The sequence below is a fragment of the Callithrix jacchus genome, chromosome 5 (genome assembly GCF_049354715.1).
Source record: "Callithrix jacchus isolate 240 chromosome 5, calJac240_pri, whole genome shotgun sequence".
In the NCBI taxonomy this organism is placed as follows: Eukaryota; Metazoa; Chordata; class Mammalia; order Primates; family Cebidae; genus Callithrix; species Callithrix jacchus.
In genome coordinates, this window is record NC_133506.1 from 68,334,798 (window position 1) to 68,348,610 (window position 13,813).

Below are 13,813 nucleotides of genomic sequence, written 5' to 3' on the forward strand. Positions count from 1 at the left end.
CGAGATCATGACATTGTACTCCAGCCCGGGCGACAGTGCAAGACTCTGTCTCAAAGAAAAAAAAAAGAGTCACACGAGACAGGGCACAGAGCTCATGCCTGCAATATCAGCGCTTTGGGAGGCTGAGGCACAGGAAGATCTCTTAAGCCCAGCAGTTTGAGACCAACCTGGAGAGACCCCATCGCTACAAAAAATTTAATTAAAAAAATTAGCCTGGTGTGGTGACACCTGCCTGTGGTTCTAGCTACTTGGGAGGCTAAGGTGAGAGGATCACCTGACCTAATAAAATAAAAAATATTAGGAGGTCAAGGCCATGAGTCACATTCATGCCACTGCACTCCAGCCTAGACGACAGAGTGAGACCCTGTCTCTGTAAAACTATGACTGGGCCACTGCACTCCAGCCTGGGCGACTGAGTGAGACTCTTTCTTTTCAGGAAAAAAAAAAATAATTCAGGCCGGGCACAGAGGCTCATGCCTGCTATCCCAGCACTTTGGGAGGCTGAGGTGGGGGGTGGGGAAATCACCTGAGGTTGGGAGTTCAAGACCAGCCTGGCCAACATGGTAAAATCCCCATCTCTACTAAAAATACAAAAGAATTAGCCAGGTGTGGTGGCAGGTGCCTGTAATCCAAGCTACTTGGGAGGCTGAGGCAGGAGAATCCTGGAGGCAGAGGTTTCAGTGAGCCAAGATCTCGGCACTGCACTACAGCCTGGGCAACAGAGAGAGACTATCTCAAAAAAACAACAACAAAAAAAAATCAGACCAAGCATCGCCAGTATGTCTTCTGTAGAAGTAAACAGAATCAGAGGCAAGAATCAACTTTATTCGTATTATAAAGGAAACGCTTTTGTTTTGTGTATACTGTTAGTTTCTGTTTTAAAATACTCGAATTACTGTATTAAGAAAAAAAACCTCTGGCTGGGGGTGGTGGCTCATGACAGTAATCTCAGCACTTTGGAGGCCAAGGCAGGTGGATCACCTGAGGTCAGGAGTTTGAGACCAGCCTGACCAACATGGTGAAACCCCATCTCTGCTAAAAATACAAAAATTAGCCTGGCATGATGGTGGGGGCCTGCAATCCCAGCTACTTGGGAGGCTGAGTCAGGAGAATCGCTTGAACCCAGGAGGTGGAGGTTGCAGTGAGCCGAGATGGTGCCATTGCACGCCAGCCTGGGCAACAAGACCAAGACTTAATCTCAAAAAAAAAATTAAAAATTTTAAATTCTTTACCACATTAAGCATACGAACCCAGAGAAAATTTTTTGATGCTCTATATTCTTTTGCCAATGTTTTATTTGAAATAGTTCAGTCCTAGTACTTTTCCATCATTAGTGTAAAATAACTTTTTGTTACTGTTAAACTCAATTTGGGTTCAAAATCATATTTCCAGCCTAGGCAACATAGTGAGGCCCCTTCACAAAAAATATTAGCTGGGGATGGTGGCATGAGCCTGTAGTCTCAGCTACTTGGGAGGCTGAGGAGGGAGGATCACTTGAGTCCAGGAGGTTGAGGCTGCAGTGAGCCTGGTGATGGCGTCATCACACTCCAGCCTGGGTGTCAGAGTGAGACTGTGTCTCGAAAGAAAATCATATGTGATTCATAAAAGGTGTGGAGTAATATGTATTATCACCCTATTCTATCCTTGATATGGTTTATATAATTGTGGCTATTTGCCTTGCAGATCTAAAAGAAGAAAGAGAAAGAGAGGGAGGAAGGAAGGAGGACTAAGCCCCAGGCGATGCCTCTAGAGTAACATGTGCTCACTGGGTGCAGAGACCATGGCAAGGTGCCCCTTTAGGGAGGGTGGGACATGGGAAGAGTGTGGGGCTTGGGAGAACGGGACTGTCACCACCAAGGGTGGGGTTGTGGCTTGGGTGATGGGGGCTGAAATAACCAAAGCCTGGCGACTCAGATGGCCACACTGTTTTCCACCAGGCTGGGCCGCAGGTATTCATAGGGCATGTCCAGCTTTGCATTCCGGGTCTCGATTTCCTTATCAAGGGCAGCTAGCTCCTCCCTGAACTTCCTCAGCACAGCCTTAGGCTCAGGGCCCGAAAAATACTCCTCCTCATGCTGGCCCACAGCCACCTGGGAGGCAGAGGGAAAGGCAGCTGAGAGCCTCATGACCCCCAGCCTGGGGAGCCACACGCCCCCACAGCTGCCTCCTCCCTCCTCCCTCAGACCCCAGGCACTTGGCTCTCACCATAATGGGCTGGCGTCTGCCCAGCTGCCAAGTGATGGACATCTGGAGAGAAGCTTGGTGGAAGTTGGGCAGTGTCGCCATCACCGTCTCCACTGTCGCATCCTTGGTGGTTGGCGGGGGCAACCGCATCGTGCAGGGTGCATTAGGAACCCAAGTGTACCAGTCCAGCTAAGGAAGGGCAGGGATCTAGAGTCAGTGTCTGCGAAGCATGAAAACCCTGGGGCCGCCGGGCTCAGTGGCTCATGCCTGTAATCCCAGCACTCTGAGAGGCCGAGGCGGGTGGATCACAAAGTCAGGAGTTTGAGACCAGTCTGGCCAACATAGTGAAACACTGTCTCTACTAAAAATACAAAAGATGAGCTGGACATGGTGGTGTGCACCTGTAATTCCAGCTACTCGAGAGACTGAGGCAGGAGAATTGCGTGAACCCAGGAGGCGGAGGTTGCAGTGAGCCAAAATCACACCACTGCACTCCAGCCCAGGTGACAGTGCAATATTTTGTTTCAAAAAAAAGAAACAAAGAAAGAAAAGAAAACCCTGTGGCCCACTTGCACACAGACACCTCCCTCACTCCAGACCCCAAATTCCCAGCTGCCCAGCTCTGCTAAGTACCTGGCCCAGGTGGACAGAGGAGTGTTGACCCGTGCAGGTGAAGATGCACATGGTGAGAAAGTGGCAGAGCTGTTCCTGAGACTGTAAAGAGACAGGAAACCCTGCAGGGGGGAGGAGAGTCAGAAGCTGTGAAGCCAGGAGGATGGCAGAGCTCAGAGGATCAGGCCCAGAGAGGAAAACAAGAGGCGTGAGAAGAGCGACAGGAGCGCTCAGTAACTCTTATGGGAACTGCCATGACAGCAGGTTGGGGTGGGGAATGGGGAGCTCTGCTGAGAGTCCCACGCAGTGGGGTGTTTCTGCTTACTCATATGGGCTCACGAGAGTTAGTCCAGGATGTGAAGGTGTTTGGCAAGCTGGTCAGCATCACCTTGGTATTCATAGTAAAAATATTTATACCGGCTGGATACAGTGGCTCAGGCCTTTAACCTCAGCACTTTGGGAGGCCGAGGCAGGCAGATCACCTGAGGTCAGGAGTTCAAGACCAGCCTGGCCAACATGGTGAAACCCGGTCTCTATTAAAAATAAAAAATATTATCCGGGTGTAGTGTCAGGTGCCTGTAATCCCAGCTATTTGGGAGGCTGAGGCAGGAGAATCACTTGAACCTGGGAGGTGGAGGTTGCAGTGAGCCGAGATTGCACCATTGCACTCCAGCTTGGGCAACAGAGTGACACTCCATCTCAAAAAAAAAAAAAAAAAAAAAAGAAATATTTATAACCTGGAAATGCGCAAATCCTACAAATCAAATCAAACTGTTGTTCTCGAGAGTTAGTCGTTAAAAGTTTATGAGCAGCCTCTGGTCCCCTGCATCAGGGACCTAGGGGTTCTCAGTGCATAGGATGGAGACCTGTCTCTAGGTGAGAGGGAGTGGAATCTGAGAAGGCCTTTGGAGTTTTCACCGGTGTTGAAAATGCTTCTGAGGGATTTCAGAGCAGTACAGAGGAGGCTGGGTGCAGTGGCTCACGCCCATAATCCCCGCACTTTGGGAGCCTGAGGTGGGCGGATCACTAGGTCAGGAGTTCAAGAGCAGCCTGGCCAACAGGCAGAGAGCAGCCTGTCTCTGCTAAAAATAAAAAATTAGCCGGGTGTGGTGTCGGGTGCCCATAATCCCAGCTACTCAGGAGGCTGAGGCACGAGAATTGCTTGAACCTGAGAGGCAGTGAGCAGAGATTATGCCACTGCACTCCAGCCTGGGAGACAGAGTGAGACTCCATCTCAGGAAAAAAAAAAAAAAAAAAAAAGAAGCACAGAGGATTCTGAGGAGGCCTCTCATGTTTTGTGTCTGAGATCTTGGGGCAGGGGCCTCTTACCTCGGTCCTGGGCCCCTAGCAGCCCAATTTCAGTGATCTCTCGACACCAGGTCTGCAGCTCAGTGTCACCTTTCACAGCCACGTCTGTCTTATAGTGGAGACTCACGATTCCTTCCACGTACCTACCAGCCAATGGAGCAGGGCCAGGGAGCTGAAGCCAGCTCTGCCCCTGCCCACATGGCCAGGTCAGGGCCCCAGGCCTCCAATCAGGTGCAGACCTCCTGCCCTTCTAGACTTCCTCTCCACCCCCACTGGCGCCCCCACTGGCCTTCCCGATGGCCTCACCGAGAGATGGTTTCCCAGAGCCGCAGGGCATCTTGGGCATAGAAGGAAGACTTCACTTCCAGGAGCCCCCGGTCAGCCAAGTCATCCGGGGGACAGAAGGAGCTATAGGTCAGAAAGGCTCCAGCTCGCTTGAGCAGCTCCAGGTGGCCTCCCCCACCGGTGCTTACCACCTGAGGATCGAGGATGAGCAGGGTCAGGCGAATGGACCTGCCCTGAGTCCAGAGCTGGAAAGAAGAGTGACCCAGAGTCTCCCTTTCTCTCCCCATACCTGATCGAAAACTCCCATATCAGAGACCAGTCCAGTCCTGGCCCGGATGTTAATTTCCAGGGTGTATCGCAGGTGGGGAATTAGAAGCTAGAGGGAGAAAAGCAGGGAAGGGCAAAGTCAGAGGAGAGCCATGGCAGATCCCTGCAGGAAACAGGGGCTGGCAAGCAGGAAGGCACCAGGTCTTCAGAAAAGTCACAGACGCAAAGTTCAGTGGCCTCTCAATGGTGAGTTTTCAGAAGTACCATTTGGCCCAGCAATGCCATTACTGAATATATACCCCCTCCCCCCTCAAATACCAATGGCCCTACCACAAAGACACATGCTCATGTTTGTTCATCACAGCACTGCTCACAACAGCAAAGATATGGGATCAACCTCAATGCCCATCAACAATGACCGGGTAAAGAAAATGTGGTACATATACACTATGGAATACTACGCAGCCATGAAAAGAACAAAATCACGTTCTCTGCAGCAACATGGATGCTGCTGGATGCCTTCATCCTAAGTAGACTAACACAGGAACAGAAAGCCAAACATGGCATGTTCTTGCTTTTAAGTGAGAACTGAACATTGAGTACACATGGGCACAAAGGGATCAGCAGACACCTGAGTCTACTGGTGGGTGGAGGGTGGGAGGAGGGAGGGGATCCAAAAACTACCTATCAGTACCATGCTTATTACCTGGTGACAAAATAATCTGTACACCAAGCCCCTGTGACACACGTTTTTTTTTTGAGACAGAATCTCACTTTGTTGCCAGGCTGGAGGGCAGTGGCACCATCTTGGCTCACTGCAACCTACAGCTCCTGGATTCAAGCCATTCTCCTGCCTCAGTCTCCCGAGTAGCTGGGACTACAGGCGCATACCACCACACCCAGCTAATTTTTGTATTTTTAGTAGAGACAGGGTTTCATCATGTTGGCCAGGGTGGTCTCGATCTCCTGACCTTGTGATCTGCCCGCCTCAGCCTCCCAAAGTGCTGGGATTACAGGCATGAGCCACCGTGCCCAGATGACACACAATTTAGGTGTAGAACAAACCTGCACATGTACCCTTGGACCTAAAATTAAGTTAAAAATAAATAAACAAAAATAAACCACTGAGTGTTCAGTTGATTGGCGTTGACTATCTGTGTTCCACAAACCAGCCTTAGTGCTTTATGATAATTGATAAAAATCATTCTCTCTCTCTCTGCCTTTTTTTTTTTTTTTTTTTTTTTTGAGACGGAGTCTCACTCTGTTTCTCAGGCTGAAATGCCGTGGTGTGATCTCAGCTCGCTGCAACCTCCGCCTTCTGGGTTCCTGTCATTCTTGTGCCTCAGCTTCTGACTAGCGGGGCTTGCAGGCGGGAGCCACCATGCCCGGCCTCCTTGTTGTTTCATAGGTTTTCATAGGTCTAGACCAAAGGTTTTCAACTTGTTAAAAATAATCACCCTCTAAGCAGCCTTTTGAAATATTTTTTCCTAATCTCACCCCACCTCATGAAATATTCATGCTACATTTGACAAATATAGATATATAGATACCTATATTTGTCAAAGATATATAGATATCTATATTTGAGAAATATAGACATATTTGTCTATATATCTGGATAAAGCATTATATGTGTGCTTTATACAGATATATATCACATTATATCTATGCTGTATAAAAATAATAAAATTTGGGCTGGGTGCGGTGACTCATGCCTGCAATCCCAGCACTTTGGGACGCTGAGGTGGGTGGATCACGAGGTCAGGAGTTTGAGACCAGCCTGGCCAACATGGCAAAACCCCATCTCTATTAAAAATACAAAAATTAGCTAGGCATGGTGGCATGCACCTGTAATCCCAGTTACTCGGGATGCTGAGACAGGAGAACTGCTTGAACCCGGAGGCGGAGGTTGCAGTGAGCCAAGATGGCACCACTGCACTCCAGCCTGGGTGACAGAGTGAGACTCTGTCAAAAAAAAAACCAAACCAAACCAAAACAAAACAGATTAATGACTGGCTGGAAAAGGTCTTTTTAATGTTATTTGCATGGTTTCCTCCTGCTGGACGGAATCCTCGGTTATTTGCATGTACTGTGCTTTACCCATAAAAAGAGTAAGATTTTTTTTTGCCATTTTCCCCAAGAATCATTTCCCATTGTGGGGGGAGGTGATATCCCCTTTGAAAATACATGGTCAGACCTGATCTCTCTCTGCTGCTCTCACCTTGTCCATTCACTGGTTCTCTCCCTAACCTGAGACCTCACAGAAAGGGAGCCACCAGAGGCAGGAACATGCCCTGGGGCAGAGACAGTAGCAGCCAGGAGAGAAGGGAATGAGTTGTTACCTTGAAGACAGGATGTATTGATGGAAGGCACCTCATGGTGGCCACAGCAATGACCTCAGCCATCAAGTGTCCCCTCAGAAGATGAGACTGCAGCTCGTGGAGTTGGAAGTCAGAGCTGCGGACCCAGCATTTGGCCAGAAGCCAGACCATTGGAGGATCCGTGGGCAAGAAGAGCAGAGGTGGCGGGGTTCCTGTGCTGGGCAGTTGAAGCTGGAGCAGGGATGAGGTATGGGGAGAGAAGGCTTGAGTGCCAGGCACTCAGGGATCCCAGCCCCTCCTTGGCATGTTGAAGCTCGCCCTTCCTCCTGCAAACGTGTTTCCCTTTCCCCATCTGCCCACTGTGGCTCCCCACAGCCACCATTTCCCCCTCCCTTTCTACCTGGCTCACTCGCTGCATTGGCACTCTGCAAGCTGCTCTACCCCCAGCATTCTGCAGAAACTGCCCTTCTGGTGCCTCCTCCAGCCTCCACTTCCTCCTTCAGTCCCCACAGCAGTTAAGATTCAAACCGCCTGCTTCCTTCATCCCACACTCTTTTTTCCAAATCTCATCTTTTGGCTCCACCTCTGCACAAATGACTAAATCTCTAGTTCTGAGCTGTCTGCTGGATAATTTCAATGTCTCCCTTTAACTCAACATTGGCCAGACAAAAGCTCAGCAGAGCACCCTGTCCTCTTCATTTGTGCTATTTCTGCAGGCAGCTGGCCTGGCTTCCCTCTCCTCTCTCCTTGACCTCCCTCTGCACTCACATCCATCTGTCCTCTCCATCCCGACAGTCACTACCCACACCTGAGCTCCCCTCCCCCTGGGGCCAGCCCTGGAGCAAGTCGCCCTGGCCTCTCCCCTCTCCAGCCCATCCTACACAAGACAGCCCACACCGTGTGCCCTCAACGCACCCTCAGCACGTCTCAGCACAGCTTTCTCCAGCTTCCCACCTCAGACTCCTTATCCTGGCTTGGTCTGGCCCCAGTCCAACTGGTGCCTAGGAATCTCCTGACGCCCCTCCCTCAGCCTCTGCCCTGTCTGATTTGCCCCTGAGGACAGGTCCTTCCTCTCCCTCCTGCTGGCCTGACACCTGGCCCTCCTCCAAGGCCCGTGACCCCCACCTCCCCTGATCCCTCCTGGGCTGTCCTCTGTCCTCAGGGACTTCCTCAGTCCTGGAGCTTCTGCAGACTGGCTCAGTCTGTCTCCAGCTACAGTGCAAGGCTTCAGATTGGAGACTTGGCGCATTCCTCCCTCAGGCCTCCCCGGCGCCTTAGCCCAGCACCTTTGCAGATGGTGCTCAGTGCATCTCAATACGGGGCTGAGTGGAGATGGCTGGAGGCTGGGAGCAGAAATCTGGAGTCCTCTCACCTGGATGACCATGGGCAAGAGTTTCCCATCAGGCTGCAGTTTCAGCATGACCAGAGGTGCAGCCAGGTGCTGCTGACTACACAGAATGACATTGGCCTTGATCCCATCCAGCAGGGAGAAGTCAGCTTCAAACAGTGTGCCTCCCTGGGTGGGGAAGAGGCCAAGGGCTGCTATCAGCATAAGGTGTCTTCTTCCTACTCTGATTCCTCCAAGGGGGAAGAGAGAGAGGGGAGCAGACTCGTCTCCATCACCTACTTTGTACCAGGTGGTGGATCACGGGCTTGTTGCCACGTATCAGTTTTTTTGAGCCAGGGTCTTACTCTGCTGCTCAGGCTGGAGTGCAGTGACGGAATCGACATGGTTCATGGCAGCCTCCACTTCCGTGGGCCTAGGTGATCCTCCCACCTCAGCCTCCCAAGTAGCTGGGACTACAGGTGCGTGCCACCACACCAAAAACTATAGGCACTAATTTTAGTATTTTTGTAGAGACAGGGTTTCACCACATTGGCTAGGCTGGTCTCCAACTCCTGGGCTCAGGTGATGCTCCTGCCTCGGCCTCCCAAAGTGATGGGATTATATGTGCGAGCTACTGCATTCAGCCTTATCATTTTTACACATAGTTGAATGAGCCTTAATTTTACAGAAACAGATAATCAGGGAGGCTGGATACTTTGCCTGAGGTCACACAGCTTACAACAGCAGAACCAGGGTTCCATCCAAGCGGTTCTGCCCTGTAATCCCATGGACTTCCTCTCTGTTGCTCCATGTTGCCTCCTGATCAGCAGCCACAGCACTCGACCCTGGTTCTCTTACTCTGCACACTCCTTGAATCCCTAGCACCAAGGCCCAGTCACGTTTCTTCGTTTGACCCTGTTTCTGTCAAGCATTGCCCCTTGCACGCCCTCCCTCTGCAGCACGCTCCCCCTGTGTGGGAAGGAGGCCAAGCCGCGGAGAGTCTCTGGGAACCCTCAGGGCCTCTCCCGCAGAAGCCCTCCTTGCGGGCTGGCAACAAGTCAGGCCCACAGTGGGTCCCATAGCGGCATCATTGGCGCCAACCCATCCCACTGCACTGCTGAGCTCCTCTGGGCTCTGATGTCCATACCTCCAACTCCTTCTGCAGCTGGGCCTGCAGTTCCTCCATCCCTGGAGGGAACACAAGGCGAGCGGGAAGGCAACTGGAGCGCCTCAGCACCATGGGGTTGGCGCCATTAAGAAACTGGTACCCAAACAAGGCATCTTCCTTCCAGGAGTCCCGCACACGCTCTGGGGAAGGCAGTTGAGCAAGTTGTGGGATCTGAGCTCTTGGTCCTGCCCACCTCATCAGCCACGCCTCCTTGACCCAGCCCCCCTAGAGGGACCCAAGTCGCTTGTCTCCCCGCCCTGGTTCTTCCAATTCCCCTGGATTGGGTAGGATCTGGGGGTAAGGGTCCTGGGAGACGTATCGGGGTAGGGGCTGACCTGCCAGCTTGCTCTGGCCACACCAGAAAATCCGGTTGAAGTCATCCAGATCCTTCCAGCAAGTCAGAACGTTGAAAGTGTCTTTGATAGCGAGGTCCGCCAGCCTTCAGGGCAGATGGGCAAAGGGTTGGAGCGTGATTCTGAGACTCCAGCATTGCAGCCACAGGCACCCATCTTGGGTTAGTCCAGTGCAGTGCAGCCCATAAGCCCCTTGGCTTCCACTAGACCAGGTCACCTCCCTGTCACCCAGCCTCCCCTCGCTCTCACCCCTTGGCCAGCGAAGCCTCAAAGTCGACTCTCTTGTCTTCCAGAAATCGCTCATCCACAGGGAGGTCACTCAGTTTGGCCCCAGCCATATTCAGAATCAGCCCATCCTTCCAGCTTCCCCACCTGTGGGGCAGGGATGAAGTCAGGCCTGGGTGCTGGAGGCTTCAGCAGCTCCCGTGGGTGGGGGCAGGGCTCACCGGTACCGCTTCCTTCTCTCTTCCAGCTCCTCTTCCCGGAGCTTCCTGAACAGGCCTTGAGGGTCGTCGAACACAGTGCGGCCTAGAAGGACAGAGGAAGGCTTGGGGAGTCACTGCTTCTGAGAGCCTCTTCTGGTCCCTGTCAGGAGATCCTGTTCACCCCGTCCTTCCATGTGGCCCCTGCCCCTTCAGCACCATGCCCCTTCCCCAGCCTCCAGCCACTCTGTGCCCGCGGCATCATCCGCCCAGCTTCTCCGACACCCCAGAGGCCTCCTGACAGCCCAGCCCCGCTCTCACCGGTGCCTTCAGGCAGGCTCAGGACTCCGTCGCCCTCCACCCAGCGGTAACAAGGGAACCTGACTTCCTCCCCCGCGGCCCCGGGGCCCTGCACGGAGATCCAGCTGCAGAACCAGGCGTCGTCCTGGAGGAGGTGTCTTTTGCGCAGTTTCACGAACAGCAGCGGCCCCAGGTACTCGGGCACTTCCACCTTGACTTCCGTCACCTGCGAGCGGCAGCAGAGGCTCAGCCCCGCTGGGGGGGGGGGGGACTCGGCAGAACCCTGCGCCCTCCAAGCCCACGCACTTCCTGGGAGCCTCTGAGAAGGCGGCGAATGGAATGGAGAGAGAGAGAGAGAGAGAGAGAGAGAGAGAGAGAGAGAGAGAGAGAGAGAGAGAGACAGACAGGAGGGTGGGAGGCGGGGGGGGGGGGGCTGTTCGCGCCCCACCAGGTGTCCCCAGGACTGGGTTCTGAGGGGACGGGAGGGCGGCAGGTGGAAAGGTGCGCTCCTTCCTTTACTTCCTCCTCCCTGTGGTCACTGGCGGTGCCAAGCGCTGGGCTGGGCGCTGGGAACCCGGAGCCGCGTCCTGGGCGAGTGAGCGCTGTGGAGCTGGGACTCGCTAGCGGCAACTCCCGCTGTCCGAACCCCCCCTCCCCCCCGCCCCACTGAGGCCCTGCGGGAGCCCCACCGGCCTGGAGACAGTCTTCCCGGAGACCTGGAGGAGAGGGCTCAGCCAGCGAGAGTGAGAGCCAGGGCGGCAGGGGGAAGGCGTGCCGGGCAGGGACAGCGCAGAGGGGAAGGGCGGATCAGCATCTGGAGCTGGAGCTCAGAGCCCAGGTGTGGGGGGTCAGCAGGTCGGGAGGCTCTGGAAGGTGGCGCCGAGGGCTTCGGATTTGGTCCCGAGGACAAGGGGGAGCCATTCAAAGGCGTTAAGCAGCTGGAGTGAATTAGGGGAATCATTCTGGCTTCAGAAGGGCTTGGAAGGTCTGTGGCGGAGGTGGCCAGGACAATGGAAGGTTGAAATCCAGAAAGCGAGAGGACCCACGGCCGCTCCTGAGACCATTGAATTTGCAGGCGTGAGAGCTGCGTGGAATGAGGGGTGCTCAACAGCATCCCCTCAATTCCAAGGAGGTGAAGCAGCGGAAACATTTACTGAGTGTTTATTCTGCATCACCAGATGCCAACCCTCGGAAGGGAAAAAGGGAGGAAGGAGCTCGTCTTTCCGCCTTCCGTGCCCCATCCCCTCACCGTGGAGTTGCGGGGCCACCTGCTCTGTGCGCATTTTTTCTTTCTCTTTCTGGCTCCCTTCGCGCCGCTTTCACGGAAGCTCGGAGCAAGGGCGTGGGGGTGTGGGGAGCAGCGCTCAGCAGGTTCAAGGGGGGCGGGAGGTCCGGGGCGGGCGGATATGTGGCCGGGGCGCGGGAGATGCTCAGGGTCTAGAACTGACTGCGCCGCATTCTAGTTTACAGGGAGGTAAAGATGAAGGAGGCGCAGGTGACACCGGGGGAGGCAGGCGGAGATGGGAGGAGGGGCGGACTCATTTCCTCTGAAGTTCCCTGGGACAGGCATCCGGATTTGGGAACTGGGAGAAAGCTGGAGCAGTGACGAGAATTTAGGGTTGGCGGAAGAAAAACCTAACAGGACCCGGTAGGACCCCAGGTAGATATGAGATGAGATATAATGGGATGTGGGTCGGGAATCGAGACCGTCCTCCTGTTTGGGCTTCCCATCCCTTCCCCCTCACCACCCACCTCACCTCAGGCGAGAAAGCCGGGAAGGTCAGAGATCCCACAGCGCTAGCGGTTGAAACAGTTTTTTTTTTTTTTTTTTTTTTTTTTTTTTCCCCGAGACAGAGTTTCGCTCTTGTTACCGAGGCTGGAGTGCAATGGCGCGATCTCGGCTCACCGCAACCTCAGCCTCCTGGGTTCAGGCAATTCTCCTGCCTCAGCCTCCTGAATAACTGGGATTACAGGCACACGCCACCATGCCCAGCTAATATTTTGTATTTTTAGTAGAGACGGGGTTTCACCATGTTGACCAGGATGGTATCGATCTCTTGATCTCATGATCCAGAGAAAGCGGTAGGAGAGACGGCCGCTCAGGGGACCGCTGAATTTCCAGACAAGGGAGCTCTGCGCAATGAGGGGCGCACAGGAGCATCCCCTCAATTCCAAGGAGATCGGGCAGCGGGAACAGTTACTGAGCGCTGTCTGCCCTAAAGCCTACATCCCCGCGGTCTCCGTGCGCTGTGAGAGCAGAGCGTGCGCCCTCGGAGGGGGGATCCGTCCGATGCCGGCTGGGGCGCGTCTCCCCCCACCACCGGGATTTGACTGACTCGGAGCCAGGGGCGCAGCCCTCCTGGCCAGATTTCTCTGGGGAGCTCACCTTGCCCCGTGCAGGCCGCAGTCGCGTCCCGAGCGCCGCCTCCCCGTGCTGGCCGACCAGCCACAGTTGCACCTGGTTGTTGGAGCCCGCACAGAGCGAGGCCCCAGTGGACACGCGGACGCGGTAGAGACCCATCTTGCTCAAACACGTTTCGATCCTTGTGGTGGGGAAGAAGGGTGGACGAGCTAAATAACCAGGCCTGAGACCCCGCCCTCTCGGAGGTCGCTTGCGGTTGGAATGTGGGTGGCAGGCCTCCAACCAACCCCGCCTACGCTGAGGCCCCCACCTCCAAGGCGCAGAGTTCAGCCCCAGTCTCAAAGGCGGTGTCCTGGCGGGAGCAGGGACTGGAATCCACTATCTTGATGGGAGGGAGAAGTAGAAAAAGATTTGGACAGAAAACACGCAGGAGGAAGGAATCAACGCCGGGTACAGCAGGCAGGCGAGGTGGGGTAGGAGCCATGCGCTCGTGCACCAGGGAGCTTGGGGGAAGCCTGGATGGCTGGGAAGCCACCTCCATCTGAACACACACGTGCACACGCACGCACGCAGGCCTCACAAGTCGGATTGCCGCAGAGGGTGAAGTGGACGAGGAGACCCAGTCTGCAGTGGCATTTGAGGACGCTGCATTGAGGCCACCGAATTCATTCAACCCGTGTTGCGCACTTGCCTTCTCTGTGCCAGCCACTAGGACTCATTCCTTTTGAGCCTAAAAGCCTCTGCCTCCCTGTTACCTGCAGAATAAGAGTCCAGATGTTTCTGGCATTCAGTAGCCTGACCAGCCCTCCTCACCTCTCATCCCACTGCACCCTGGCATCTCCTGTGCTCCACTCTGGGCTGGAGCCACGTGCTCCCTGGAACCCATCCTGCTATTCTCTCAAAG

General features: G+C 54.2%; 1 protein-coding gene across 2 annotated transcripts; it reads right to left on the reverse strand.

The window, feature by feature from the left end:
* Positions 1–113: 113 nt before the first annotated feature.
* On the reverse strand, positions 114–13,095 carry ALOX15 (arachidonate 15-lipoxygenase). Of its 2 annotated transcripts, none has more exons than XM_035299549.3 (14): positions 12,934–13,095; positions 10,569–10,773; positions 10,272–10,353; positions 10,075–10,197; positions 9,808–9,911; positions 9,452–9,612; positions 8,350–8,493; positions 6,999–7,208; positions 4,679–4,765; positions 4,411–4,580; positions 4,126–4,247; positions 2,818–2,918; positions 2,206–2,373; positions 114–786 (listed from the first exon to the last, which is right to left on the reverse strand). In XM_035299549.3, the coding sequence occupies exons 1-14, from the start codon at positions 13,066–13,068 to the stop codon at positions 760–762; spliced, it is 1,839 nt and encodes a 612-aa protein (XP_035155440.1). In that variant the 5' UTR covers positions 13,069–13,095; the 3' UTR covers positions 114–759. The 2 variants fall into 2 exon arrangements, with proteins under 2 accessions (XP_035155440.1, XP_008994665.2); XM_008996417.6 differs by lacking the exon at positions 114–786 and adding an exon at positions 805–2,090.
* Positions 13,096–13,813: the final 718 nt, after the last annotated feature.